The sequence below is a fragment of the Python bivittatus genome, unplaced genomic scaffold (assembly GCF_059951505.1).
Source record: "Python bivittatus isolate LINGU-HERP-01145 unplaced genomic scaffold, Pbiv_v1 ctg000610_np1212, whole genome shotgun sequence".
NCBI lineage: Eukaryota > Metazoa > Chordata > Lepidosauria > Squamata > Pythonidae > Python > Python bivittatus.
The window spans coordinates 10,400,819-10,428,558 of record NW_028277088.1 but is presented as its reverse complement, the minus strand read 5'-3'; the positions used below and the strand labels follow the sequence as shown (position 1 = coordinate 10,428,558).

At 39.0% G+C, this 27,740-nt stretch overlaps 1 protein-coding gene across 1 annotated transcript in view; it reads left to right on the top strand.

The window, feature by feature from the left end:
- The window catches only part of ADARB2 (adenosine deaminase RNA specific B2 (inactive)), a 391,861-nt gene that overhangs the window by 343,898 nt on the left and 20,223 nt on the right, over positions 1-27,740 (top strand). The window contains exons 6-7 of the mRNA XM_088150229.1: positions 1,810-1,978; positions 12,089-12,237. Coding sequence (XP_088006355.1) covers positions 1,810-1,978; positions 12,089-12,237 — 318 coding nt within the window. The remainder of the gene's footprint in view (positions 1-1,809; positions 1,979-12,088; positions 12,238-27,740) is intronic.

The window sequence follows — 27,740 nt, the reverse complement described above, 5'->3', positions numbered from 1 at the left end:
TCATCTAGTGAGCTTCCCTAGCTGTGACTTTGAACCTTGGCCTATTAGTCGTATTCCACCATATGGGACCTCAAAAAGAGCCTGAAATCCGGGGATGCCCATAGCCCACATGTATAGTAGATACCATAGCATTTCTCTTTATGTCAGCTGTAATTATAATGCAGCTCTAAAAATGAACACTTTTCATGCAAACTCACCTCAAGGTGTGATTTCAAACATATAACTTTCAACTTGTTAATCAGGGTTTAAAAAATGAAGTCTAATGTCTGCAGTGAATCTACCCTTTTATATTCTGCCAATGCCTTCTCAGTTCATACTTTGCTCTCACACAAGTAGAACCATAATCTACTTGTAAATGCTTTACAAGATGCATTGTTCCTTCAAATGTATGGTGATAGATAAGGCTACCATCATGTAAACTACAAAAATTCAGACAACCATAAGAAGGCAGTAAGGAGATATAGAAAACTCAAACTCTGCCATCATAGTCATCTGGATTTTCACAGTCCAGACCTGGAAGCCTTTATGATAAGGGTAAGTGGTAATTAGTACCTCCATCTACTCATTAATAATCTATTGTACTACAGTTTCACAACAGTTAATGTAACATGAGATTCTGCAGTATTATGTGTCAATACTCAACTTGGTCAGCAATACATCATAAGTGGTAAAAGAGACCAGTTCTGCCCTCCTGAATAGTTCTCATCACTTTCTTGAGATCTCTCACCCAGTTGTAGTAATGGCTTACAGTTTCCCACTACCTACCATGTTTCTTTGGAGTGAAGAAGTTCAGACAACCAGTAAATCATTGGTTCCTAGAAAATCAACCTGACAACTTTGAAAAACTTGAGTAACAGGTTTTTGCTCAGTTCTCCTAGCTACCAAACCTTGGTCTTCTACAGAACAGGACCTAAAACTCACTTCATCCTCGTGTTTTTAACATCCCTAGGACCAGATGCAGATATAAAGTTAAAATTCATAATATAACAACAAACCATAATAATAATGTAATAATCCAAACAAACACCTGGCTCTGCTTCTTCAGGAAAAACAAAATTCATGTCATCCCAAAAGGCCCTCCAAGACATCCTGGACCTAATCACCTTCTATAACACCAGCAAGAGTAGAAGCACCTTATCTCTGGGGTGCACTGTTCCAAAGGGGAGAGGTGACTATGGAGGAAACACACCCTCTCACATCTCCCTGGACTGGCAAATTCCACTTGGGGTGGCCATTCTCAAGGATATCCAGGTCTTCAGCCATATTGCAAGGCAGGGAGGCACAGCCCTGATATTATTCCCATGTTATAAAGAAATGCATATTCAGAGTTAGTAATTGAGCAGTGTTGCAATAGGGATTTGTGCACTGGGATGTATGATTTCTAAAGAAAAGACACTCTAAAACTCACTTTTTATTAGCCGTTCCAGTGCCAAGGAAATGAAAACTTACATTATAGGGAGTGTATGTTTCTATCATAAAAAAAGGAACAGCAGCAACGACAACAAGAAAGCTCCCTGGAAGGTTATTGTTCATCAGTGCTGCAGGAGCTTCTTTTATTATCTCCTTACAGGATATATCATCTCTTGTTAATGATTTAACAAGTAAACTTTCTGGATGACTTTGATGTGGGAATTAGTGGTTGATATTGAAACAGACCATACATTATTCCACTGGTGCTGAGACTCAGGATTGCTACTTATCCCCAAAGCCAAGTAATCACCCTCTTAGAGCTGTCTCTGGTGCTGCACGAAAGCATGATCTCAAGCCATTATGAGCTTTTGATTGTGTGTGCTGTTTTTTTTCCCACAGGTATGGACATTCAGCAGGCTCAGGTTATTGTGCTCTCTTCAGGCACCAAATGCCTAAATGGAGAATACCTTAATGACCAAGGACTCGTGGTCAATGATTGTCATGCAGAAATTGTGGCTAGGAGAGCTTTCATTCATTTCCTTTACTCACAGCTGGAGCTGCACTTGAGGTAAGCTTGTTTGGATAATACTGAGAAAAAAGGGATTATCCAAGGAGTCTGAAGGGTATTTTAGAAAACAAACTAAATATTTGAAAGAATGCGTTGTCTTTCTGAAAAGTAACAAAGGAAAGATCAAATTAGACACACACACAGTCAAAATTGATACATAGCCAAGTTGGATCGGGTTGTTTCATCCCGCATTCTCTGCTCCCAGAGAGACCAATGTGAGCTTGTAAGAAACTCATCAGCATGTTGTGACGATAAAAACTTTCTGTTCACGTACTACAGCAACTGGTACTTAGAAGCATGCAATCTGACACTGGAATAATTGTGAATATTTATCCATATAGCTATAATAACTAGCTCCTGGGGAAAATCTATATGGTTGCTAAGAGTCAACATCAACTTGATGGCACATAATCAATCCATCAATCATAACTAGCATCCCTTGACAGTCAGCCCTGAATTTGTTCTATCTGCATTTAAAGACACCCAAATTCATGTCCACTACTGCTACATTTTGTAGTAGCAAATTCTACAGGTATCTCTATCACATCCAGGGCTATTCTTTCTTCTCCTGGCCATCGTCTCTAGCACTCTGCTGCTTTAAAAAAAGAAAAATCAGAAAATAGTGGCAAAAGCTTGCCAGTTAACCAGCCAGTTGGCCTGCTTGCAACATCAGTGGCCACAGCATAAAATAGTGGTGTGAGGCTTCATCCTAACTCCATTGTACATGCAATATGTTCGCAGGTGAGATTCAGGTGGTATCTTTGGGATATTTAGTTTGCAAGGACACTGCAGTAGGAGGAAGTCCAACTGTCATCCCCTGAAGCATCCAGCTTGCAGCTACATTGCAATTCTAGCAAAATGACTGGTTGTGAAAGAACCATCCATTTAACTTCCTTGCCTATCTTGGCTTCCATCCATGATATGGATAAAATGGCTGTTGATGTCATCAATAAATGCAAATAAGAGGACAGCGCTAGAAATAACAACATGGAATGTATTTGACTGTTTAAGCGCTGTGATTTCACAGGCTTGCCACTCAGCTGCAACATCAGGTATCCAATAAAGTACTTAGCATTATAAATACTACCAGCTCAGTAGCCAAATATTATAGCCTACCAGGTTTTGACAATCCCTGATTTTGGAAGGCTCGAGCAGGCAGGGATTTGGCTAATAGTGGACTGATTTTAGCTTGATGGCTCTTGGGTTATGCAAGCCTGGTACAAACTATATTGCATTGTTGGGTTCATGGTAGCAATCCATTGGATTCAGGCAACCAGAACCATGGATTAAATTAGATGGAAATAAGAAAGTTTTAATGCAATTTTTTGGATTTTTTTTAACTCACCATCACTGACTCATGAAACCTGTTTTGGGTTCTCCCTCCCCTATTGAAACACGGCTGTATAACTATACAAGGCCATCTAGAACTCCTTTATGTTAGCCTGTTTTTCTTCAGCAGTGATTAAATGTTCATAATAAAGTCATGTTTCATAAAACCTCTTAGTTGTTTCTGATTAATGCATTAATCAAGACCTGATACAAACAGGAATGGCTGAGAATGAAAGACAACTACCTTCTCATTATGGGCATTTTCTTCCTTCACTCTTGCTGAGTCATATTGGGAAAGCTATTTACAATGAATACACTTTCTTGTATTCAGCTTGTCATTAAGGCACTTTTGGACATAAAAGATCTATCCACTGGCATATGAAACAGATAGCAGTCCTTGGGGTCCAATAGTGCATAGTAACACTCTCATCTGTGAAAAATTCACAGCATAAGGCAGCAGTCAAGCATTAACCTGGTCTAGATGTTTCTTGATTGCTAATGCCTTATTGCAGCCCAGTCTCCCCCAACCTTGTATCTTTCCCATGTGTTGAGGAAGATGCCCCTGCTATATTCTGTTGAAATTTGTGTTACTCAGATATTGGGTAGCTAGTTATTTGACTTATGTAGACTACCAGGAAGCAGTACATGAGCAGTTTTGTCCTGAATTGGGATCATCAGACATTTGTATCCAGATCTTTTTATGGGATTCAAACCCTCTACCAGGAATTGTACTCATGGACCATTGCATTTTAGATGAGTATATACAGTGCATTAACTTTGGGAGCTATCCAGGTCTTGAGAATGATATACAATCCACCTTCCCTTAAGCTCTCAGAGAGAGAGAGATATACAGATGTTAGATTATGTCATGTCCCCATGTGTGCAGTTTTACATGTCATTTGATTGAATATTTAATCCTGCCTCCATCTCCCTTCTGCAGATGAGAATTCTGGGAAATTTAGTCCCAACCCATCTGGCAGTTGGGACATCAGCTTCAGCTTTTTCCGCCTAGTGAGGCCAGGAGAAAACAAACTGTAGCAGTCCATGTATTGCTGCATCACAACTTCCTTCATCTCTTATCACTGGTCAGATTGGATGAAGTTGCTGGAAACTGTAATTCAGCCACATCTGGAGTGCCACAGATAGATTTCAGATTCATCAATAAGAATTGTCTGAAGCTAGACTTTACTTTAATTGCAGGAAGGTGCACATATTGTGGGATTGGTTGTGTTTTACTTTTGTTTGTTATGTAAATAACAGGATCAAAGTTCAGGTTAGGGAGAGAGTTTTCTTCCTGTATACATCCCAAGCAAAACATAAACATCAAACTTCCTTCAAGAGTTGCTGCTTAACATTGGGAGGAAATTACCTCTATTAGCATCAATAGAGGCTGCTCTTGAAATGCAATGTGTTTTCAGAAAAGGAGTTGACTGATTTCCTTGTTTCTTTTGTCAGGGCCATAACAGGGAAAGGAAAATTTAACTACATTAGTTACATTAATGCAATTAATATCATAGTTAGTTTAGCTCTATTATGGAAAAAGGTTAGAATTGTGGCAATAAGAGGAACTGGAGTTCAAGTAGCATGGACATCTGCACTGGTGAGAAGTGACACATCATGATGTCATTATGCAAATGACAAAATTGCATCATGTATCATGATATCATTAAGTTTTCCCCCAGATAATTATGTCAAGTAGATAGATCCAAGCTCATATATCATTCAATAAAACATAATTTAGTAACTTGTATGTGAATGCGTGGATTGCTTACATTGAGAAGCATTTCAGATCCAGCAAGGTAATAAGAAAATTCTTTGGTCTCCGGTAGCTATTTTATACATAGGAAACCAGGCAGTTGCTTTGTCTAGTTTAGCATAGTCTACTATCCAGATAGCAAAGAGAAGTCTATCACCACTATACCTAGTGGTATAACAAGCTCAACCTGGGACCCTTTTTATAGTAAGAATATATTTCCCCTGCATTGCTGGATGCTACACTTGTCAAATGATAAACAAATGTGTGTGAACTCATATGCAGCCTGATCTAATACGGATTCCAACTGTGTGATGCCATGCTCACAATTCATATATCATCATCATAGCATGGAAGTAGCTTCCTTGCCGCACTGCTCCATTGAGCAATGGAGCCATTTTGGACCAGTCCATCATTCTCCTGCTGCTAGGTTGAGTTCTACAGGAAATCTCACATCCCCTGCAACAAAAATTATTATTCTTAGTCACATAGTCAGCCAGATGTTTAGACTGGATTTGGCATTTTTATCCACCTATGGAGTCTTTCCCAAGGGCCTGGGATAGGCAGGTGGTGTAGCTTGATGGTGTAAAAAGTATCGTCGCAGGATGTAAGCCGTTCCGAGTAAACCTGCCTTTTGCAATTGACGGATGATGATTTTGTCAGTGCCGATGGTCTTCAAGTGGTGTTCCACATGCTTTGGGATTGCACCCAAGGCATCTATTACTATTGGTCCTATCTTTGCTTTCTTTTGCCATAGTCATTCTACTTCTATTTACAGGTCTTTATATTCCAGTTGTTTCTCTTCTATTCTGCTGTCTCCAGGTATTGCAATGTCCACCATCCAGCCTTTTTTGTCTTTCTTATCAACAGTTGTTAAATCTGGGGTGTTATGTGGCAGCTGCTTGTCTGTTTGAATTCTAAAGTCCCAGAGCATTTTAGCTTCTTCATTTTCTATTACTTTGTTCTGTGATCCCACCAGTTCTTGCTTGCAGGCAAATGGTATTTCTTGCAGATGTTCCAATGCACCATTGTTACTACTTTGTCATGCCATTGTTTGTAGTCAGTCTGTGCAATCTTCTTGCAATAGCTAACTAGGTGGTCCACTGTTTCTTCAGCTTCTTTGCAGAGGCGGCATTTGCTGTCTGTTGTTGTCTTCTCAGTTCTAGCTTTATATGCATTTGTTCTTAAAGATTGGTCCTGATGATGATGATGATGATGATGATGATGATGATGATGATGGTTGGTTACACAGTCAGCCAGATGTTTAAACTGGATTTGGCATTTTTATCTACCTATCAAGTCCTTCCTAAGGACCTGAGATAGGCAGATGTTGTTGTTTGATGGTGTTAGAGGTGTTGTCACAGGATATAAGCTGTTCCAAGTAAAGCTGCCTTTTGCAATTTACTGATGATGGTTTTGTCAATGCCGATGGTGTTCAAGTGGTACTCCAGATGTTTTGGGATTGCGCCTAAGGCACCTATAACTATTGGTACTACCTTTGCTTTCTTTTGCCATAGTCGTTCTAATTCTATTTTCAGGTCTTTATATTTTGTGATTTTCTCCAGTTCTTTCTCTTCTATTCTGCTGTCTCCAGGTATTACAGTGTCCACTCTCAATTATTATTAATTATTATGCTTGTATGCTGCCTGACTCTCAACTATGGATTAGTCTTTCTAATTGTTCAGTTAGAGAAGTTCATTTTTATAATGGCTATACACTCTTTAAAACCTTGATATTAATAACAGCTGTTGAGACCAAGCCCTAATGCTCAAATGGATCCCTTGTTCAATTAACTTCATTTTGAAATCAGCCCACTTTTATCAAACAAGCATGGGTGTCTGTGTAAGGCACAGGGGGCAAATGACAATATATATACGACACTGTCATAATGCAAATACTGTGACTTACCTGGTTCAGATACCAGGACACAAATACATAATAGTAGCATTCACGCAATGATGATATTATGCATGTGTCATCATTTTGACATTGATCATGGTTTGCTGTATGAAAATATCCAAGGTGGATGCTGTGAAAGCTTTGCCTGTTTTTTGTTTTGTTTTGTTTTTTGTGCTTCATTTCAACTGCATTGTTCTGGCTGCCATCTTTACTTTCTTTTAACCACACTCAGCAGACACCCCTGCAGGATAGTGTAAAGAACACATAATTTTTCACATAAAATACAGTTCAATAAAAACAGCCAATAGAGGGTCAGCAAACCTAAGAAACAAATGGGGGGGAAAGCATTTAAAATGCCCAATCAAATGGAAATGCCATTAGGCAGTATCTGTAAAATTATATTTGGTGTTGCTTTGGGGAAAGCGATTCTAAAGCCAGTTAGCTGTCTTATTACACTGGTTATTAATACACTGAAAATTCACATGGTAATAAAAGAGGCAATGAGCATAACTTAAAAGGACAATGAGACAAAGCCAGAACTCTGAAAGACTCCATGTATCTGACCATCTTGCTCGTATAATCCTCAAGTCCCACCCAGCCCAGCCCCCCTCAACCCCATCTTGGGCTTACATTAAATTATTATGTTTTCTCCATTTAGTAGGCCCTGTGCTTGCTTTGTGTTAAGCATGGCATCCATTCCTCTAAGGATAAAAGTGCAATCACTGTTTCTTATGCTTCTGTATTGATCCAGTTTCATAGCATATTCAGTTATGTTATTATGTTATTTGGATCAATGCTACATTCTTTTGTGGGGAAATTCTCACAACAGCAGAAAATTCTGCTCACAACAAGTTGTCCAGATGACTCTCTCTGTTTAGCCAGGAGCCGAAGCTTTTTCTGCGCTGACTCAGATATAATACACACAAACACGCACACTGAGAAAGAGAACCTGATGCCTTCTGAAATACAAAGGTCAAAGCATTGCAGAGTGAGAGATTAATCTCATTCGTAATGCAGTAATTCTAGGGTTTGTCCAATATGCCTCATTGGACAAATTACATTCTCACCAGAAAAATATTCTCCCAAACAGTTATTGTTGAAATGAGGAAGACATCTTCCATTCTTCATATCTAAGGGGGAAGCACCTAGCTGCAAATTATGCAATTACATGTCTGGAAGGAAGCTGGAGTAGAAAAGGAAATGGCACCTGCTCTTGTTTGGGACACCTTTTCTTTCATTTTCTCGTCTTACCTCTGTGCCACTTGGTCCTTCCCTTCCTCTTCCTTTCCCTTCCCACTCCTAGGATTCTGGGAGGTGACAGCAAAAGGCTGATAGGGAGAGCCACAGGCCATATATTTTTCCTCCTGTGCTTCCAGTTCATCTTCTGCTTTAAATAATGCTGGATATAATGTCCAACATGACAACTGAAGAAAAGTTAAAAGTACCATTTTGGATTATGTCACCAAGTGGAATTGGATTGGAGACATCTCATTCTTAGTCTCTGGCATCAAAATTTGTTGGGTAGCCCTTCTCTGAATTAAGCTGAACACTGGCAAAAAAAAAAAGTTCCCCCACCACATTGCAAAGCGCTTTTTCTTCACCAGGATTCCATTGTATCCAGGCTAATAAACCACTGTCAGGAGCCTTAACTTTAACATAACAGTGTGGGGCAATTTTTGTGGCCTGTCAAAGTGCAGACTAATTTTGCACTCTATTATTTCAAAATGAGTATGTTTGCTTTAAATCCTGAAGTGGCAAGATCTTAAGGTGTTTCTCTGTTCTAAAGGTTTGTGTCAACGTGATTATGCAGTTAAGGTGTCTGTGAAGAGTGGTAGGGAAATAGGGCAGCTGCAGGCATCCACCCTCTCTCAAGTGCTTCGGTGTTCCTGTCAAGCAGGGAAATGTGGCTGTAAATTTCCCATGACAGAAAACACATCGCAGCATCAAAAACCATCAAAACAAGCAAACCATGGAAGAGTGACAGCCCAACAGTTTTAACAGACTTTGTGCAGTTAGAACAAGGTGGGAGGGTTTCAACTCAAAGACAAGTTGGTCAAAAACCAATGCAAGATGTTGCTGAGATTCTTGACTTGGCCTTGTGGAAGAAGAAAAATATTTTAGCTACATTCAGAGTCAGCAAGAGCAAGAGCTGTCCTAGAAAACACCTATTTAGCTATCGGTGTGAGAAATTTCCAGAAGCATTGTTCATGTTAATAAGAACTTGAGATATTATTTTTCATACATGTGTAGGTAAAGAGATGATTTGAGGGGAGAGTACAAGAATATATTTCTATATACTATGTTTCTATATACAGTGGTACCTCGGGTTACGAACTTAATTCGTTCCGTGACTCTGGTCGCAGCCCGAATTGGTCGCAACCCGAAGGAAATTTCCCCATAAGGTTCAATGTAATTACCGTTAATCCGTTCTGGCGTGGAGGACAGGGAGGCGGCTATTGCTTGGAGGGAGAGTCCCCCTCCCTATGAACACGTGTCAGGGGCGGAAAATGGCCGCGGACCACGTGTCAGGGGCGCAAAAATGGCCGCGGACCACGTGTCAGGGGCGGAAAATGGCCGCGGACCACGTGTCAGGGGTGGAACAATGGCCACGGACCACGTGTCGGGGGCGGAAAAATGGCCGCGGACCACGTGTCAGGGGCGGAAAATGGCCACGGACCATGTCACGGGAGGGAAAATGGCCGCATATCCTGTTCATACCCCGAGGTGGAGTTCGCAAACCGAAGCAAAATTTTGCGGCCGGAGCTGGTCGTAACCCGAAAAGTTCGTTAACAGAAGCGTTCGCAACCCGAGGTTCCACTGTAAATAAATTTCTATATATAAATAAATTTCTATATATTTCTATGTAAATATATATTTCTATATATTTCTGTATAGTCTTGGGCTTTTGTATAGTTTTAGCATTAGCACATAGGAAACTTCAGGTCTCTAATTAGGGCTTGAAAAATAAGTCATCATATTATTTTACAGGGTATTTGAAGGGTATAGCTGCCATCTTGATTTTTTTGACACCCCCACCCCCCATATACCAGGCCCTTTTGTATGTGTCAGAGGATTGCCTGTCATCATCCAGCAATCAGGAAACTGATGTGACTAAGAAGATAACCAATGAAATCTTTCTCTACGTGCTTTTTGGTTTCACTCCATGTGTTCTTCAAAGTCATGCAGCTTCAAACCACATAAAGGCAATACCTGGCAGCTCCAATTCCAGATGTTTACAGCATACAAGAGACTGGAGAGCTGCTGCTGGCTGAATCAGTCTCAATTCCACACTGACATGAGGCAGCTTTACCTCATAAGCAAGCTCAGAAACACCCAGAAAATTAAAAAAAAATCTGAGCAGTCAAGTCATCACCCTGCTCCATTTGTTTGTTACATAGCACTTGGGTTTGTAGCTGAGGATAAATCTGATAGGATTCAGGTTTCTGCATTTTTCCCAATGCCATTCTTAGCACAGTTAGAAAATTATCAATATCAGGGAGCTTGCTTTTATCAGAACTTACACCATCCCAGGGATCAGGCTAAATATTCAAAGTTATATAACTGAAACCTGCCTAACTCCACAGGATGAGAATATGGGAAAAGTACATCGCTAAGGACTGCTGTTACAATGGTCTTCTAATCATAATGGATGTGAAATCTAGTGGTAACTTAATAGTTGGTGCAGATTCTGGGCCCAGAAGGAAGAAAGAGAAAAGGACTGTTTTTTTTTTTAATTATTATTTTAGTTGAAATATTTGTACAGTGCTTTAGCCCATCATCTGTATCAAACATATACAGTAACCGTACAGTATGCTCTTTTTTGTCAGAGCATTCTTGCCCTGATATTCTGGATTCCCTACCCAGCTCTGCTTAGGAGCTGTGCTTGTATACCTTGCTTTACAAGCAGAAGATAAGTTTTTTTTTAAAGGCTATTACACATGATTGAAGGCAAGAAATAGCAAAGCCCAACACAAGCAATTGGCTGAGGTTGCTGGAGCTGAATGACTGAAAATTCTATGCAAATAATATGCAAAGTATGCAAATAAGCATACCCATATACAGTACCTCCTTTTGGACATTGAGATTTGGTAAGTCTACAAAGGAAGACAACTCCAGCACATACTTCCAGCTATAGAATGTATGTGTCCATAGGCATCCAAGGGTACGTAAGGGGGCAAGTGATGACCCACATGGTATGTGTGCTGTCATTAGGACATCATTGTGGCTTGTACTTGATATCTAGGGGTGTTTGTTAGTATAATGAGACTCTGTTGGTTGTCATTCATTGTGACATTTGAACATAGCTGTTGTTACCATTCTATTCATAAAAATAATAGTTACCAGTTACCTTATATATCATATTTATTTACCATCAGTGATAAATAAAGACATTATTTATTTATGTACATTGTTTTATTGTATTTTAATCTGTATTTATTGTGGTTTTATTGCGAACTGCCCAGAGTCACTCTTTGAGTGAGATGGGCGGTGACTAAATTTGAAATATAAATAAATAAAATATTTCTCTTTAAAGAAACAGAAAAGGAGAAATCATTGTTTATCCACAGCCTCCCATTTCCCATCTACTGCTTAATTTTTTTTTCAATTATTAATAAATAACAGAATTGTATTACCACTCATCTCTTTGAATCAACTTTCTCCTTGAATTTGCAAAAAAGTATGACCAGTATGTAATGCTTCTATAGATTATACTAAGGATGAAATGGCTTGCAAACAGTTCTGGCTGTGTTAGAGTAACTGCTGATGAAGAACACTGAAACCCATTCAACTTTTAAATTTTTCATTATTTGTCTTTTAAAAGGCATGTTATGGAACAATAGTGCCAATACTGTGATTATGATTGTTTGAATTAATAATGATAAATTCTCTGATATTTATTATAATCATTTTTATTTACTTGCCTGTTTGTTTATGAGTTTGATGGCTGGAGATTTTAACCCCTTCTGATATTGTGGAGTTCATTCAAACATCAGCTAGAGAGAAATTATGCAAGGTACCATAAAGAGAATAAAACAAAGACTCTGCAAGCTAACCCATAGGGAGAAAAGAATTAGTTCTGATTTGGAATGTAAGAAATGACCTGCAACCTCTCTTTGTGATCCTAGCAGACAACGAGAAGACAGCGAGCGATCAATCTTTGTGCGGTTAAAAGAGGGAGGCTACAGGCTAAAAGAGAACATTCTGTTCCATTTGTACGTGAGCACATCACCTTGTGGAGATGCACGCCTCAATTCCCCCTATGAAATCACAACTGACTGTAAGAACTGTACTTCTCAAGTTTTGTTTCTCTGTATTTCTATCTTTATAAATATCTGGATAGCCATTTTTGTCTTCTGTTGACGTTTTTGTTCTGTAAGCAAGCAACTTTTATGAAAATAATGCAACTTGACTTCTCTCAGTGGACTGGGATAGACGTAGACCTGACTCACCCCTCATTAAGCTATGATTTGTTTAACCCAACGTTATAGAATAAACTGTAATAGGTTGGCTTCACACATTGCCCAAAGCCATTAGCTGGCTTTCCCTTGGCACATTAAGTGAAAGTCAAACAAGCCACACTCTGTTTTAGCACAGTGTATGAACTTAAAATACTAGTTAAGAAACTGGGAAGCAGACTCTAGAAAAGAAAATCTGTCTTGCCACATTCACCTTCAAGCATAGTTCCTCAGAATTGGGATGAACTACAGGTATGTTTGACCAAGTATGTCCTTAATTCAGATCTGAAAGTACGATTTAAAATAGGTTTCAGATCTTGTGTTTAAAGCATCTCTGTTAATATTATCCAAAATTGATACTAGTGTTGATAAATGACTTGGCCAGAGCTAAGATGGGGTGCTAGATGCAAAGTAAATGTTTAGGTAGAAATCCTATGCAAGATAACTCGATGGTGAAACATTCTCTTGTTGAATTAAAACAAGTGGAAAATCCCTAAAAACGTATCAAGAAGGAGGGTATTCCAGAGTTTTGCTGCTGGTACAGCAAAGACCCTGTTTCTTATGGTTAGTGAAGCTCATGCAAATTCATATGGGAGACCACAATTTTTGTAGCTATCTGGATCTATATCCTTAAAGGTTTTAAAGGGAGTGTTCTGGGCCCAGTAGGATGTATTTCACATCCTTGCCCTTGCCCCAGAGTGAAACCAATTTTCTTTCCTCTAACTAATTTTTCTGCTCACTCCACTGAGTGAAGCCAGCTTTACCTTGCAAATTTCATTAACAGCATTTAAAACTTACATTTGCATCTTTTCCTTTGGCAAACCATTTTCTTTATAATATACTTTCATGAAAACATGCTTTATATTCATGAGTCCTCTAAATTGTCCATGGCTAGTTAATGGAAGCTTGCTTTCCTAGGTCAGAACAGTTCCTTCTTTTTGTAAAGTGGTGATTTAAAGGCATTATCCAATCAATTAAGATACAGTTAATGTACTACCTCAGTATTTCAATGGCACATTTTAAATCCCTCCAGATAATCAAGGGTCCTCCCTAGATTTTCAATCATGAGGTCAGATCTAAAGATGATATTCTTTCAAGAAACTAGGGCACGATTTCGGAGGTTCATTTCTTTTGAGAATTTACATAATGGATCTGAGAAAGTATTGTCGAAGGCTTTCACGGCCGGCATACGATGACTGGTGTGGGTCTTCCGGGCTGTGTGGCCGTGTTCTGGAAGTTTTGTTTCCTAACGTTTTGCCAGCACCTGTGACTGGCATCTTCAGAGTGCAGGAGCACAGACAGGAGCCGGTCACAGGTGCTGGCGAAACGTTAGGAAACAAAACTTCCAGAACACGCCCATACAGCCCGGAAGGCCCACACCAGTCATCGATCTGAGAAAGGTTGATTTGTTGCATAAGTCTGTTCCCCTATTCACTTGTGGGGCTAGCTCTATATTTTCAGAGGGACATGCAGAAGCTTCATATGCTTTTATACAAAGTTAGCCAAAAAGTAACAGGAGAGCTGAAGTAAAAAGTAATATGAGAACTACCAGTCTTCCCTACCTCCCCTTACATCTTTGCAAATCCTGTAGCAGTCTTCCCCAATCTATTGCCCTCTAGATGGCTTGCACTACAGCTTTCATCATTCCCCAGCCAACACTGCTTTTGTTCTTTCAAATCCTTCCTCTTATCTCCTGCTCTTTCTTATCTCCTGAAAGAAAGAAAGCAAAGCAAAAGCAAAAAAAAGCAAGGGCGGTTGATTGCATTTTCACTCATTCTGCTTGCCTCTTTACTCCTTCCTTTGTCTCTTACCTTCTCCACTGAAATAGTAAGGAAAATTCATCCTACTCCAGATTTTTTTATTTTTCTCAACCATCATGTACAGTCTACACATCCAACAAGCATGGAGAGGACAGGATTGTAGACTGTTGAGACTATATTGTTAGTAGTGGGAGTAGTAGTAGTAGTTGTTGTTGTACACTTTTAGGCTTTTCAAATCCTTTGCTTTTTAAAAGATGGAAAAAAGATTTTCCAAGGAAAAGAATTAAACTTATTGAGAAGTTTATTCTGATCTTCCTGGTTTTCATCCTCTTTGCTCTCAATCCATTTTTCTTCCATTGCTTGCAATATTTGCTGACCCTAGACAGGTTGGCAAAAAAGATAGATATAAACCAGCCCTAGGGCTGTTTCTCCTCTCTTCCCCCTGGGCAGCTTTTCTATCTTTTTGCTAACATGTTGTATTGCCTTGTGCCATTGACTTCCTGATAGCCCAACTCCTGTTTTATCCTACAGTCCCGTTAGGTCTGAAACACACCATTGCATCTTCACGGCATGCAGCCTTCCTCCTGCTTGTCTATTAACCTACAGCTGTGCCAAAGTTGTGATATAGACACATTCTGTGGCACTTCTATCTCAGCAGGATCAGCATGCAGCACTGGCAGCTGGGTCATTGGGTTCATAGGTAATCTAGGAGTAAGAAATAGACTCAACATTTCTCTTCCCCCAATAAAACCTCCAGGAAAAGATCCACTGAACCAACATACACCTTTGGAAGAAGAATGCAAATCAAGAATGAGCAAGCTGTACTCCCCCCCCCCCCCCGATGTTATCAGAATACAGTATTTCAACTCAACATGGCCAAAGATTGGGGCTGATCAGAATTGTACCTAGCAAGAATGGGAATAATTGAATGACTGTAAATGTGAATAATTATATGTGTTCCATAAAATCAATTGTCAGCCTCCCAGGTAGACCAGACAGGAAACACGACAAGATGAGCTAATTCTACTTTATTGTAAGGCTACATTAACAGAATCTTCCAAGTCTGCAAGTACAAATCTCCTGCCATGTCTTTTTTCAGCCTGGTAAGCAAGGACAGATTCTTTCTAGGTTTCTTTCTCTTCCCGTTATTCAACTGTGGGCTTCTCCCCCTTTTATCTGATCATTCCCTAAGCAGCATCTCTTCCCCTTGTCTCTCAAGGTCATTCCCGCATACCATTACATCAATAGCCCAAAAAGCAAGTCTGCCATCTTTAATTGTTTATGTAATCAGTAAACTTGCATATCACCACAGCCTCAGCAAAGATTCTGTTGTGAATTGCTTCAGAAAGTATAGGATTATTGCGATGAAGGGTAACATTTATAAAAAAGACCATCTTCAACATTTTCTTTTGCATGCTCCCATTGTTGTATAGTGCACTGTTTCCACATGCTCATTCCAAGATGTGGTGGAAAACAAGGAGTGTAGTGTAATGTCCTGTTATGAATGTACAGAATGGGGCATTCCAAATGTTAAGGAAGAGAAAATTGGGGGGGGGGGGAATCCTGGACATCTCCTATAGTAAATAGTGGAAATCTAATGTTTTAAAATACAGTTGAACCAATTTTTCTAGTTTTTTAATAACAAAACTGACCAAATATATGCCCCCCCAAAGTAAATAGTAAAATGAAGGTGATTTCTTCTAAGTCATACATCCCTAATTGACCCTAATGTAGATGTTTCTTTAAAGCCCCCAGGCATTCCAAAACAGTGGATGTGAAGTTAATACCCTAGAAGAAAAACATTTGAAACAATCTTAATAGTTTAGAGGAGTGGGCTGAAAATAGCAGAATAAAATTTAGAAGAGATTAATGCAGAGTTCATTGCTTAAGAAACAGAAATGAAATGCACAGGTATCAGATGGGGGATCCCTGGCTTGACAATAATACTTGTGAAAGGAATCTTGCAATAGTAGTTGATTACAACCTGAAAATGAATCAGCAAAGTGATATAGCTGCTAAAAAAGTAAATGCAGTCTTAGGCTGCATCAACAAAAATAGCATTTCCAAATCAAGGGAAGTAATAATTCCAGTTGTTTCTGATTTGGTTACACCCACACCTCAAGCATTATGTACAGTTCTGGGCAGGTACCCCACTTTAGAAGAATACGGACACAAAAATAGGTTCAAAGAACAACAACGTGGATGATAAAGGGACTAGGAACTAAGCCCTATTAAGGGAAATTGAAAGAACTGGGAATGTGTGGTCCTGAGAGGTAAAGACTGAGAAGTTTCTTTCTTCATTAATTTGGTAGATTTCTATTCCACCTTTTCTTCAGAAGCTTAAGAGAGCATACTGTGTGTAGCACTCCCTTCTACCATTTTTTTTTCCAAAAAATAACCCTATGGAATAGTGTGGGCTGACAGAATAAATGACTGGCCCAAAGTCATCCAGGAAGTTTCCATGGTTAAGGGGAGACTAGCATCTGTGTCTCCCTGGTACGAGTCCAACACCTTAACCACTACACCAGCCTGACTCTTGCTTTTCAGATATAGCATCTGAAAGGATGCATCACACAAAAGTAGGCTTAGGATGTTCAGTCTCCCTGGAGCAGTGGATATGGAATAATGGGATTAAATAACAGGAAACCATATTCCCACCAAATGTGAGAAAAACTTCCAAACAGTAAGAACATCTCAGCAATGAAACCAGTTGCCCAGAGAAGTGGTGAGAAGGCTGGACAAACTTTTCTCTAGATGCTTTAATCTGGTTGCCTGCACTGAACAGGATGTTAGACTTTATGGTCTAAACCAACATTTCTCAACCTCAACAACTTGAAGATGTGTGGACTTCAACTCCCAGAATTCCCCAGCCATCAAGTTGCTGAGGTTGAGAAACACTGGTCTAAATGGCCCCTTTCAGCTTTTCTTATTGTGTGATTCAGGCATCTTGTATAACTCCTTTTAGTTGTCTTCTGCTTTTATAGTATTGCTAAAAAGTGTTGCTTCTGAGCAGTTACTGTGATTTTATCTGTCTGGTATCTGAAATATATTGTATTTGTTTTTATTCTGTTTTAAACTGTTCTCCACTGTGGGATGTTTAAGCAGAAAGGGCTGCTTGTAAAGTTACTAAACAAATAAATATAATTTATTAAAAAGGAAGGAACTGACCACATACCAGGACACTTTTTTTTCAGTAATTGAGCAGGGCCTTATAAACATCCCTTATGAGAATGTAGTTAAGGAAATTATTCCTAGCTTTTCCCAATGAATTGGTGAAATTGGATGGGGGATTGTCTCCATGTAAGAGACAGAAACAACATGACAATGGAGGAACATTGATACATAATTCTAATTTTTTGTCTTGGTGGCCTGCAGAGCTGAAATGTCAGCTTTGACTATGTGTATTTTCAAGCCTGGGTGATGAAATCAAAATAACATTTTAGACTCAAAAAAAACCTGTACATGGGGCATTTCTTATTAAATGTAGGAAGCTGTATAGAATTCCTGCCAGATGGTCAACAGGCCTCTGCTTCAACACTGCCAGCAACCAAGAGCTTCCCATGTCCTGAAACAGTCCATTCTTCTGCCAAGCAGCTTTTGCTGCAAGATAAGTTTTTTTCCGAAAGTTTGGCCAAAATCTGCTTCCTTGCAGTTTCCACCCATTAGTTCCAGTCCTGCTCTGCTTCCTTGTAGTTTCCATCCATTAGTTCTAGTCCTGTTCTCTCAAGCAACAAAGAACAAGTAGATTCCATCATCTGCATGACAGATATTTGAAGACTTGTGTGTCCTTAATCTTCTCTTCTGAAGGTTGATATATTCCCAGATCTTTCATTTGTTTTTGGCAGAACTTGGTTTCCAGACCCCTCAGTCTCCTGGTTGTCCTTCTCTGGACATGGTCCACAGAAATTTTGCAAGCACTGTGTTTAGATACCAGCAGGATATAGCTTCATGGGTTTGATGATGTATCTCCTCCACATTCATCTGGTTCCTTGTAGGGGAATTTTATGCAGCTTTCCTACTAGCTATCTGGATCCAGTCTATGATTTAGAGCCTGGGATGTAAGCCTTGGCAGTTTTATAGCTGGTATCCTTGCCCATTAAAACATTCAAAAAGTTCTGTTTAGCATTCTAAAGTTTAGAAAGCTTTATTTAAACACTGATATTTACAGATTTAAAGCATAAGCTACAGAAAAAGAATGTAGCAGAACTTAGTGTAAGAAGCAAGTCAGATCAGTTGAGTTAAAATACCCATCATAATTCAGAAACTATTTTTTCTATAAACAAACTATTTATGCCTTATAGTAAGTCATCCAGTTCCCACATCCCTTGGTTGGGTTATGGGGCTTGAATTTTTGAATAGTTTTTTTAATTTACATGAACTGTAGTATTGGACTTTTGATCACTTTTACATTGGATGATCTCAGAAGAAGCTTCAGTTCCTTTGTGGTTGTTATGCCAGCTTGGGCATTTTGTGATTTTTGTAAGCACATTGCCCAATTATTCTCAACTTGAATTTCTACATTTTAAACTTACTTAGCCAAGAGCCCAAAGCTTCTGTGGCTGAGTTAGATAAATTTACCCTAAGCAAATATACCAGGGCCAAAAGCTTCTTTTTGCAACATTTTTATTCAGAAAGCCAATAATTTCTCCTGTACTTTGCTTAGGTTTTTGAGAGCAGTCGAGATTGGCAAGGTTCTCTGCTTAGCTGTGCAAAGGGGTTTTTATTTCTGTACTGAGATATCCTTTTCATTATGAATGAAAGGAATGAAGAATTGGAAGGAATTTTTTCCAAAATAACAAGGTTCCCCATATCAACTTTTTCATGCACATCTTCATTACCTAAGGGTAGTGCATCCTTCCCCAACTTGGCCTTCTGAGTATATGGAGTATATGGAAACTATAACTCCTAGAATTCTGAGCCTTCCCCTACTTTATTTCCTCTCAAAATTCCCAGCTTCCTCTTAATTCTGGCTCAGAATTCTGGGTTGCTGTCCCAATACAGCTGAAGACATAGTTTTGCTGCAGCCTCAAAAAGGGCGCGAAGCAACAGAAACCCCGCCTCCTGCGTTCACCAGCTGGGCTCTGCTCTAGGAAGGAGGCTCTGGCAAACCACTTCCAAAACACCTTGCCTTGAAAACTGCAAAGGACTTGTCCAAAGCAGTCACTGCAGAGTCGGTAACGACTGAGCGCAGATTAAAAAAAAACAAACAAACCAGATTTTCAACTTTTATTTAAACATCTATATTTGGAGAGGGGATGAGATCTTTTATGAATATTGTCCTCTTTGGGCATTTTGGAGAGGAAGAGGAACACCTCTGAAATCTTGGCAGGCTTTAGGGTCCAGGTCCATTAAACAGGGTACTTCATTTCCAGCCTTGAAAGCTGCCCAGTGCATTTGGTTATTCATAGATAAGCAGTTCTGTTTTGTTCCCAAATCACATGAGAAATTGACATTGTAGAATAACCCAAATTTGGAAGTAGCAGGGAGGGTGTTTTATTGGAATGCTTGGGCTTAACAAGTGATCGACACTTTAAATCAGTTGATTTCCAATGGTTGCTTCAAAGACTTTGAGAGATTGTGTGTTGAATATGACTGACCTGCACTATTTGCTTGGTAATATACTGTATACAGTTGAAACATATTTAATTAAATAATATGGCCCAGGTGCTCTAGAAGCCTCCAAGGAACCTGCAATTTTAGGATCTTTAAGAGATACAGAATTTGAATAGAAACTGACAATTCCATTTTATATGAGATGAAAAAGTAGATGAATGCTAGTTTACTGTATATCTGAATTGTGGAATGAAGAATTGGAATATCCAGTAATGTAGAATCAGTGGGTACAGGTGTTAAGGAATGTAAAATATGCTTCTTATGATTTAAAAAGAAATTAATTCATCAGAAAATATTATGTTGTGTTTTATTGGACTCTTCAAAGCATTTTTAAAAAGAGACAGGCCTTCGATTTTTTGTTTTGACATTGTAAGAAATTATCTGGTCTTGTCCAGGTAAGCCTCTACATTCTAAAAATATGAAGATGAAGCTATATATTTTTATATGGTCTAAATTTGAAGATAAGCTTAAGGATTGAATTAATTTTATAACACTATCTGTAGTTATTATATGGATCTTTTTTCTGTTTTTTTCTCTTTTTCCATGTTTTCTTCCTCTTTTTTTTTTTTTGGTCATGGTTTATTTATTTTAATCATTATACCATACTACTTTTTTTTTTGTTCTATGATCACAATCTTTTTTTTCCTGTTGGTGCTTTGTTTTTGTTTTTGTTTAATTCACCATTAAATTAAAAAATAGAAAAAGTTTGAAGACACCATTTTGAGAAGATTGGTCTGCAGCAGGTAGAGATAAAATGTTCAGAACAAGATGGACAGAATAGTCTGACAAATATAGAGATATTAGGACATTATTGTAAACATTAGTCAATCACTAGAATTTTTTAAAAAAAAACAACAGAAACCATATGTATTTGGACAAAACTAAAAGATTCTGAAAATGTCCACCATGGCAGTGGAGTCTGCAGGGGGAATCAAGAAAGGCAAGATGGCAATTGTGGTGGCCCAACTGAAGCCCCACCTCTTTTGTACATTGCATGCATTAAAAAAGGAGCAGTGTTTCAAGGGGACTACCACAGCTGCCATCTTGCCTTTCTTGGCCCCCTCTGCAGAGACCACTCCATCATGGCATTGTTATAGTGTTTCATGGGCATTATTGAGGCTACTAATGCTGTGAGTGGTGATTTATGATCTAGAGACAAAGCCGTGTTATGGTTACGATCAGCTGTTCCTTTTCATTTCTGAACATTTACTTTTGAAAACCAAATACAAAATGGTAGCCAGCATTTTGTAGCTTTTCTCCTCAGGTGTCCATGCTTTCCCCTGTGGGACCTGCACCACTTTCAAAATGGTGGGTCTGAAGTGCTAATTATAGATGAACTGTGCAATTAGTAATTAAAAATAATACTCTTGAAACCTTGAAGCTGCGCTTGTTTTGATTGGTATCTCTAAGCAAGCCACCTGTGCAGAATTTTGATTCCTCTGATTAATTTGCATTATTTCTACATTGACATTCAAACCCAAAGACAGGAAGAGAAAGAGTTGTTTTACCCCTAAAGAGATAAACCAAAGGGGGTGAAAATACTGGTTTTGAGCCATTTTTAAAATTTTACTTGTGACAAACAGCCTTTTCTCCTTTTACACCAAGGCTGGGAGAAAAAAGAAGAGGAATAAATAATCACTTAAACAAAAAATATTCTACATTTAGTAATGCCCTGCTTTACCTTTGAAATAACCACTTCAGAAGTTTGCAGTGCTTTGTTTAGTAGAGGCTGACTTAGGCTCTCAAGGCTGCAAATGTCAGCAGCCAGTAGCCAAATGGTTGCATAGAAGCCCTTGGCCTAATTTTATAAACCTTCTAGAAACTATTAAATCTTTGGCAAGAGAGGCTGATGTTCCTCCTTGGCAGCATGCTGGGTTGGGTAAAAAGAGCAAGAATGTGACTAGCACTGCTTCTGTTTTCCAAACACAGATCTAGCACTGTTCCAAAAAAGTGCTAAACTTTAGTCATCGCTTAACAACCATTCATTGAGCAACCATTCAAAGTTACAATGGTGCTGAAAAAAGCTACTTACAACCAGTCCTTGCACTTATGACTGTCACAACGCCCCCACAATCACATGATCGCTGTCTGGGCAGTTGGCATCCAGTTTGCACTTACGATGGTTGCAGCATCCTGGGGTCACATGATCGCCATTTGCAACCTTCCCAGCCAGCTTCCAGCAAGCAAAATCAGTGGGGAACCACATGATTCGCTTAACGACTACTACAAAAAAAATGTAAAATTGGGTGCAGTCATGTGATGCCTCGCTTAATGACTACCCCACTTAACGATGAATTTTCCAATCCCTATTGTGGTCACTAAGTGAGGACTACCTGTATAAGAAGCATGTCTAAGATCTTACAAGTACTTTGGAAAGTTCTATCTAGCATTACATAGGCAGCTGCATCTGTAGAAGCCAGTTAGCCTGTGCCTCCTGCAAATGACCATGCAGGACACTGTCCAGCAATCAGAAGCAAGCCTCTAGTAGCCTAACATTAGCTGTTCTATTGGCTAATAGAAGCTGGACAGATCCCAGCCCCTGATCAGATCAACCACATCCTTGATGAAGGACTCTAGATCGTGTCCACCACAAAAGTTGAATTGGGAAAAGAGGAAAAACACTACTTTAAAACTGGAACAGCTAAAAATGGCTTTAAGTTGGTTCAGTTGTTGGCTGGGGAGGAAACAAAGGCAGCATCACAAATCTATGGCATATGTGGAAAGTGTACATTAGCTCCATCAGCAGAATTTGGGTGTGTTCATGTAGCAATTAGAGTATGAGCCCAGTGAGATTCAGATCCTCAAGCTTGTACTATAAGGTTCTTTTCATGAGGTGTCCTGCTTTTTAAAGAATCCAGGCTTTTTAAAAAAAACAAGCTTGTTTTAATACATTGCAACTGTATGGACTGCATTTAGTCAGACTCCCTCCCTCCCAGATGAAGGCTGCAGGGCTGTGCATATTTATTGGAAGTAATGCTTCGCTATATACAACTGGCTTCTGAGTAGAATTGTACTCCACACGAGGGGACCATGATTATTTGTTGGTGTGGTGAGAGGGAGCTAGTAATAATGTGCATATGTCAAGCATATGTGACAGGTGAAGTGATAATATTCTGATAATTGAATTTGAGCATAATTGGTTTCCTCTGTAATACAATCTATATCCTTGCATTTTATTTTATGCATTGAAATACATTTTTCTGAAAAGGGGTCAATAGGTTTCGCCAGACTTTCAAAGAGGTCCAGGGCACAAAAAGATTAAGAACCTCTGGACTGAAAGATGAATCCTGGGTCTGAAAAAAATTCAGATGTAGGACCCTAGCTGTTCTGGAATCATGTTATGTCCAGAACATCCTAGAATTTTTAGTAGGAAGATTAAAAATTAATTTACTCAGGTTGTAGCTTGACCATTAGTGTATTTGGAATCAATTGGCTTTCTGAATTGATTTCCTCTATACCACAACTCTCATAGGCTCCACATGCTTACAACTTACTTACTTATTTACTTACAACATGGGCATTTGCAGTGAACAAGTCAAAAAGTGCATCAGAAATCAGGATCATCCATGGGAGGAGAGTGTCAGAAGAAGTCAAGATGTCAGTCACAGTCACAAGATCAAAACCCTGCCCCTGGTCTAAACCAATCTCAAATATGTTCCTTGGTGTAACTTTCATGGCACACAGACAACTTGAGCAAATGTATGAACTGTTTATGAAGGTATTCCAGAACATATTCTTTAATCTTTACATTATTGCAGAATTATTTGTTGCTTTGGTCCAGCAGAATGGCCACTCCACTGGCTTTTATTCTGTATTGCAGTAATATAATAGTGCTCTAAAGAGCCTCAAAATAAGCTTTCAAAATAACTTGAAGCTCTACCTATTAAAATGTGGTCTTCCCCAATTAATCAACCAAAGAGTCCACTGAAATCTTGTTACAGCACATTTTATTGCTATTTGAACTTGTTTTGGTCATCAAGCATCTTTCCAATACTTTGTAAACTGTAGTGATGAACTCAGTGGCCAGTATATAAGGGGTAAAATGAAAGATAGCTTCTCCCCCTCCTCACCCCCCCTTGACAGAGGGGAAAAAAAGTAGGATCCAGTGAAGCAGAGAAAGAGAAAATGAACTTCTGAGTCAGCCACATGTGAATTTCAGACAGGTTTTTACTCATATGATTCTGTTTAATCACCATTCATTTCCAGCATTTTTTTTTAAAGAGGAAGAATTTTAATTTGCCTTTTACTAAAAATGCATTGTCTGTCATGATAAAAAAGGCTGACTCGTTGCAGATTATTGCAGAAATAATTGAACTTACTGTGTACTGCATTTTTAAGGGGAGGATTTATCTCTATACATTTAAAGTATCTCATTGATATTAGTAATTCGGCACTTTTTCTTTGTCTTTTCCTCTTTCTCTGAAACTCCGAGCAGTGATTTACACATGCAAGGTCTAGTCAGGCACACACCATAAAGTTATACCAAATGATTTTTAAATTGGTCCTCTCTAACACTTGGGTCAGACTGACATCTGGTTTCGGATGAAGTCACATCTTTGGTTGCCTTTTCTCAGCTGCTTCCTCCTTTTTTCTTCCTGCCCCCCACCCCCCACCATTAGTGAAGATAATTAAGAGGGAGAATAAGTGATGCAAAAATCACAAAGATTTAGAATCTGTTGAAGTTTGGATCAACCTCACCATTTCGTGCAGAAACAAGCAGTGGCAGATGAGGATTTCTGACTAAGCAGCAATGATACTCCAGACATCTTTGAGAAATACCTTTTGAAAGAGAATATATGTAGCTCAGGGTTGAACTGTAGAGTCCCTGGAGTTCTCTGAGCTTGGTTGTTTTCTTGCAGACATGTCATTACCCGACTACATATAAATATCTTTTGGAACAGCCTGTATCAAAATAATTATTCCAAAATAAATGGAGCCTCCCATTAAGTGCAAGTGGTCTATTGATCAGGATTGGCCCATTTCGTACATGTATTGAGTGGATCTCTGCAGTTCTACTGAGCTACTTGCTCATATCCAAACCAGCTTTGTATAGGCCCAACTGCTGCAGAATTTAATAATTTTATAGATGGGAGATCCCTCTGGCCATCCTTGAATTATGGAGGAAAGGGAGGGTATAGTGAAATCTACCTATCTCCTCCATTTTTCCCACAGTTCTAACCAAATCATGGTCCCTGTAGCCTTCTGAATCCAATAGGCCTCCTATCTCTATAAACTGAGTGCTGTATTATGCATTACACCAGCAACATACAACTGGCAGAACCCAGCTCTCTTTCCAGTTTAAATTGATCTTCTGGGTTAGTACCCTCTCCACATAAGGTTGTTTCTTAAATCCAGGTCTAGCAACCTTTCCAAAGAGTATTCAGCCTGTGCTTACCAAACTGCTCTTGTGCTCCTTCAAAACTGCCAAGGTGCAGATTTCTCCTGCAGTCCAAGCCAAACCAGCATGGAGTTCAGTGCCTAGAAACCAGAGGAGGCATGCCTGCAGCAACCTCTAGTGGTCACTGGGAGCAGGACAGATACCAGATCCTGATCCATGCTCACTAACATCAGCAATGAGGGGTTGTAGGTCGTTAGTAGGGCAAGACTTCTGCCAGGAGAAGGGGAGAAGCAAAAACTGAAGACAGCTAAAAATGAATTTCAGCTGCCTCTGTGCTGGACCAGTGATGAGATGAAGGTGTCTTCATGAAAATACACCCTTTAAAAAGAATTAGGGAGGCATCTTTGTGCTGTAATTAGGGGTACTTGAGGATGAGCTCCTAGTCACTACATGCAGAGCATGTAAGTTGTACATGTTATACATCTGTACCTGTTCAGGAAATGTTCTATATTTACCCAACCATTTTTCAGCTGGAAGAGTTCTGAAAATCAGAAAGGTTGCTTGTGTTTCTGTATCCCCAATTCAAACATTGCTTCTTACCTGTGAGTAATGCTTTAGGCCTGTGTATCAAGATACACAGGACCTCCCTTGTCAGAAACCTTTCAAACACTGCCAAGTTTTCTAGCTGCAAAAACAACTGCAATTCTCAGAGGCTCTCTTCTCTAATCTTTGTATGAAGTGATGTCGGAGGGGTCGGCAACATGGCAGCAGCCCAAGGTAGCATCTGTAGACTCCCAGAATGAAGTAACATTTTTTATATTTGCATTTTTTAATTAAAATGGTGAACTTTTGCAAGATCATGACATCCCACAAGATTTTTGGCATTCTCTTAAGAGATTTCACTATTTTCGTATGAGATAGTGAAATTTGGGAGATAAGATTGCCAAAATTTTGCAAAGATGTTAATATCTTGTTAGGGTTCAGTCTTTCATATTTGATTTTTTTTATTATTATTTGTTGTGGTCATGCATCCACACTGTTGTCTCAGATTGCTTAATTGCACCTGAAAAGGTTGCCAACCTTCATCTTAAACAGGAGCCTAGCCTTAGGACAGTTTTAGAGTTGAAGAATTATTGGATTCTTTTTATCCCCATAGCTTTTTATATAAGATAATGAACATGAAGTATAAAAATGGAGGATTCAGATATTTCTGAATTGGCCTAAAATAGGAGTGAAATTTGAAAAATGTCTGACAAGAGTATGTCTGAATCAAGTTTGCATTTGGCAGTTATGATTGTCAGTGTACCTTTGCTCAAACTTTGATTATTGGCAGCTAACATTTACTTAGTATAATCAAAGTCATGTAAATTAAAGTATGTGCAATTGGTTCCAGAATTGCTGGTATTTTCAGACAATGTTCTTCTTTCTGCATGTTCACGTCTCTACTTTCTATGATTTCTGCTTTTCAAGCTTTGAAATACAGAATTGAAGGCAGGGTCCAGGTAGCAATCTGAGATCTGAAATTTGAAAAGTAGCTCAGTGTGATAGAAAATAGCTTGAAGGCATATTTTGTGTGTGTGTGTGTGTGTGTGTGTGTGTGTGTTGATAAGGATGAAACAATAAGAAAATTAGGTGAGCTATTGGAACATCTGAACATTTTCCAGAGCCATGCCAACCCAGCTCAGTCAGTTCGGATTTTCACTATCCAGATATGTGCAGAGACCTCTTATTTTTCCTGCAATTATTGTATTTCAGAGATCCCAGGCAAAAGATGCCTTGCCTTGTCTCAAGACCAATTTTCACAATGGGCAGTCTCTGGCAGTAATGAACTTGCTTCAGACCAAATGGGAAGGTAGAAAACAATCTTATGCTCCCAGGTATAAAACTAACACTGACTCTGGTCTTTTAAAACTTGGGAATATAAGAATAGGATCTCTGTTCACCTGAACATAACTCCCTGACAGGAATATTTGGACTTCCAGTCATAAGTATCCAGAAAAGAGAAGTACAAAAGATTAGGAGGTCAGGACAGAATAAGTTGATCACCATCCATGGCTTTCTTAACAGATGGAAATCCACTTGACAGCCTCATGGCATTACTTTGGAATTTTTATGGGTTCTCCCAGTTCCTGACCATCTATTTAGGGCTTTCTCCAATTTCATTGGGACGTAAGCCGCATGACTTCTTGTTGGACTGCAACCATCATCTAAAATGTTCTTCTATAAAACATAAGTAATGGTATACTGTACTACCTTGTGTTGAAAGAATGAACAATATAACAGACTACAGTGCATTTTGTATGTAAAAATTTAATTATGCTTAATAATTAAATTGCAAATAGCACTTGCTAAACCTTAACTACAGAAGAAGGTGATGACCAGATCTGGAGCCGACAGAGCAGTTAACAGAACTGAGCTGACTCAACTGTTCCACATGAATTTGTTCTTAGTAATCCCAGGTTACTAAAGCAATTTAATTTTTCCCATTACCTTTTTTTCTCTTGTAAACCATCCATTGGCATCATTCAGAGTCAGTCAATTGCTTCAATTCTTGCTAACAGGTTGTAAAAATACACTATAACAAAGCCAACAGGTTGGGGAAAAAAAAAAAAGG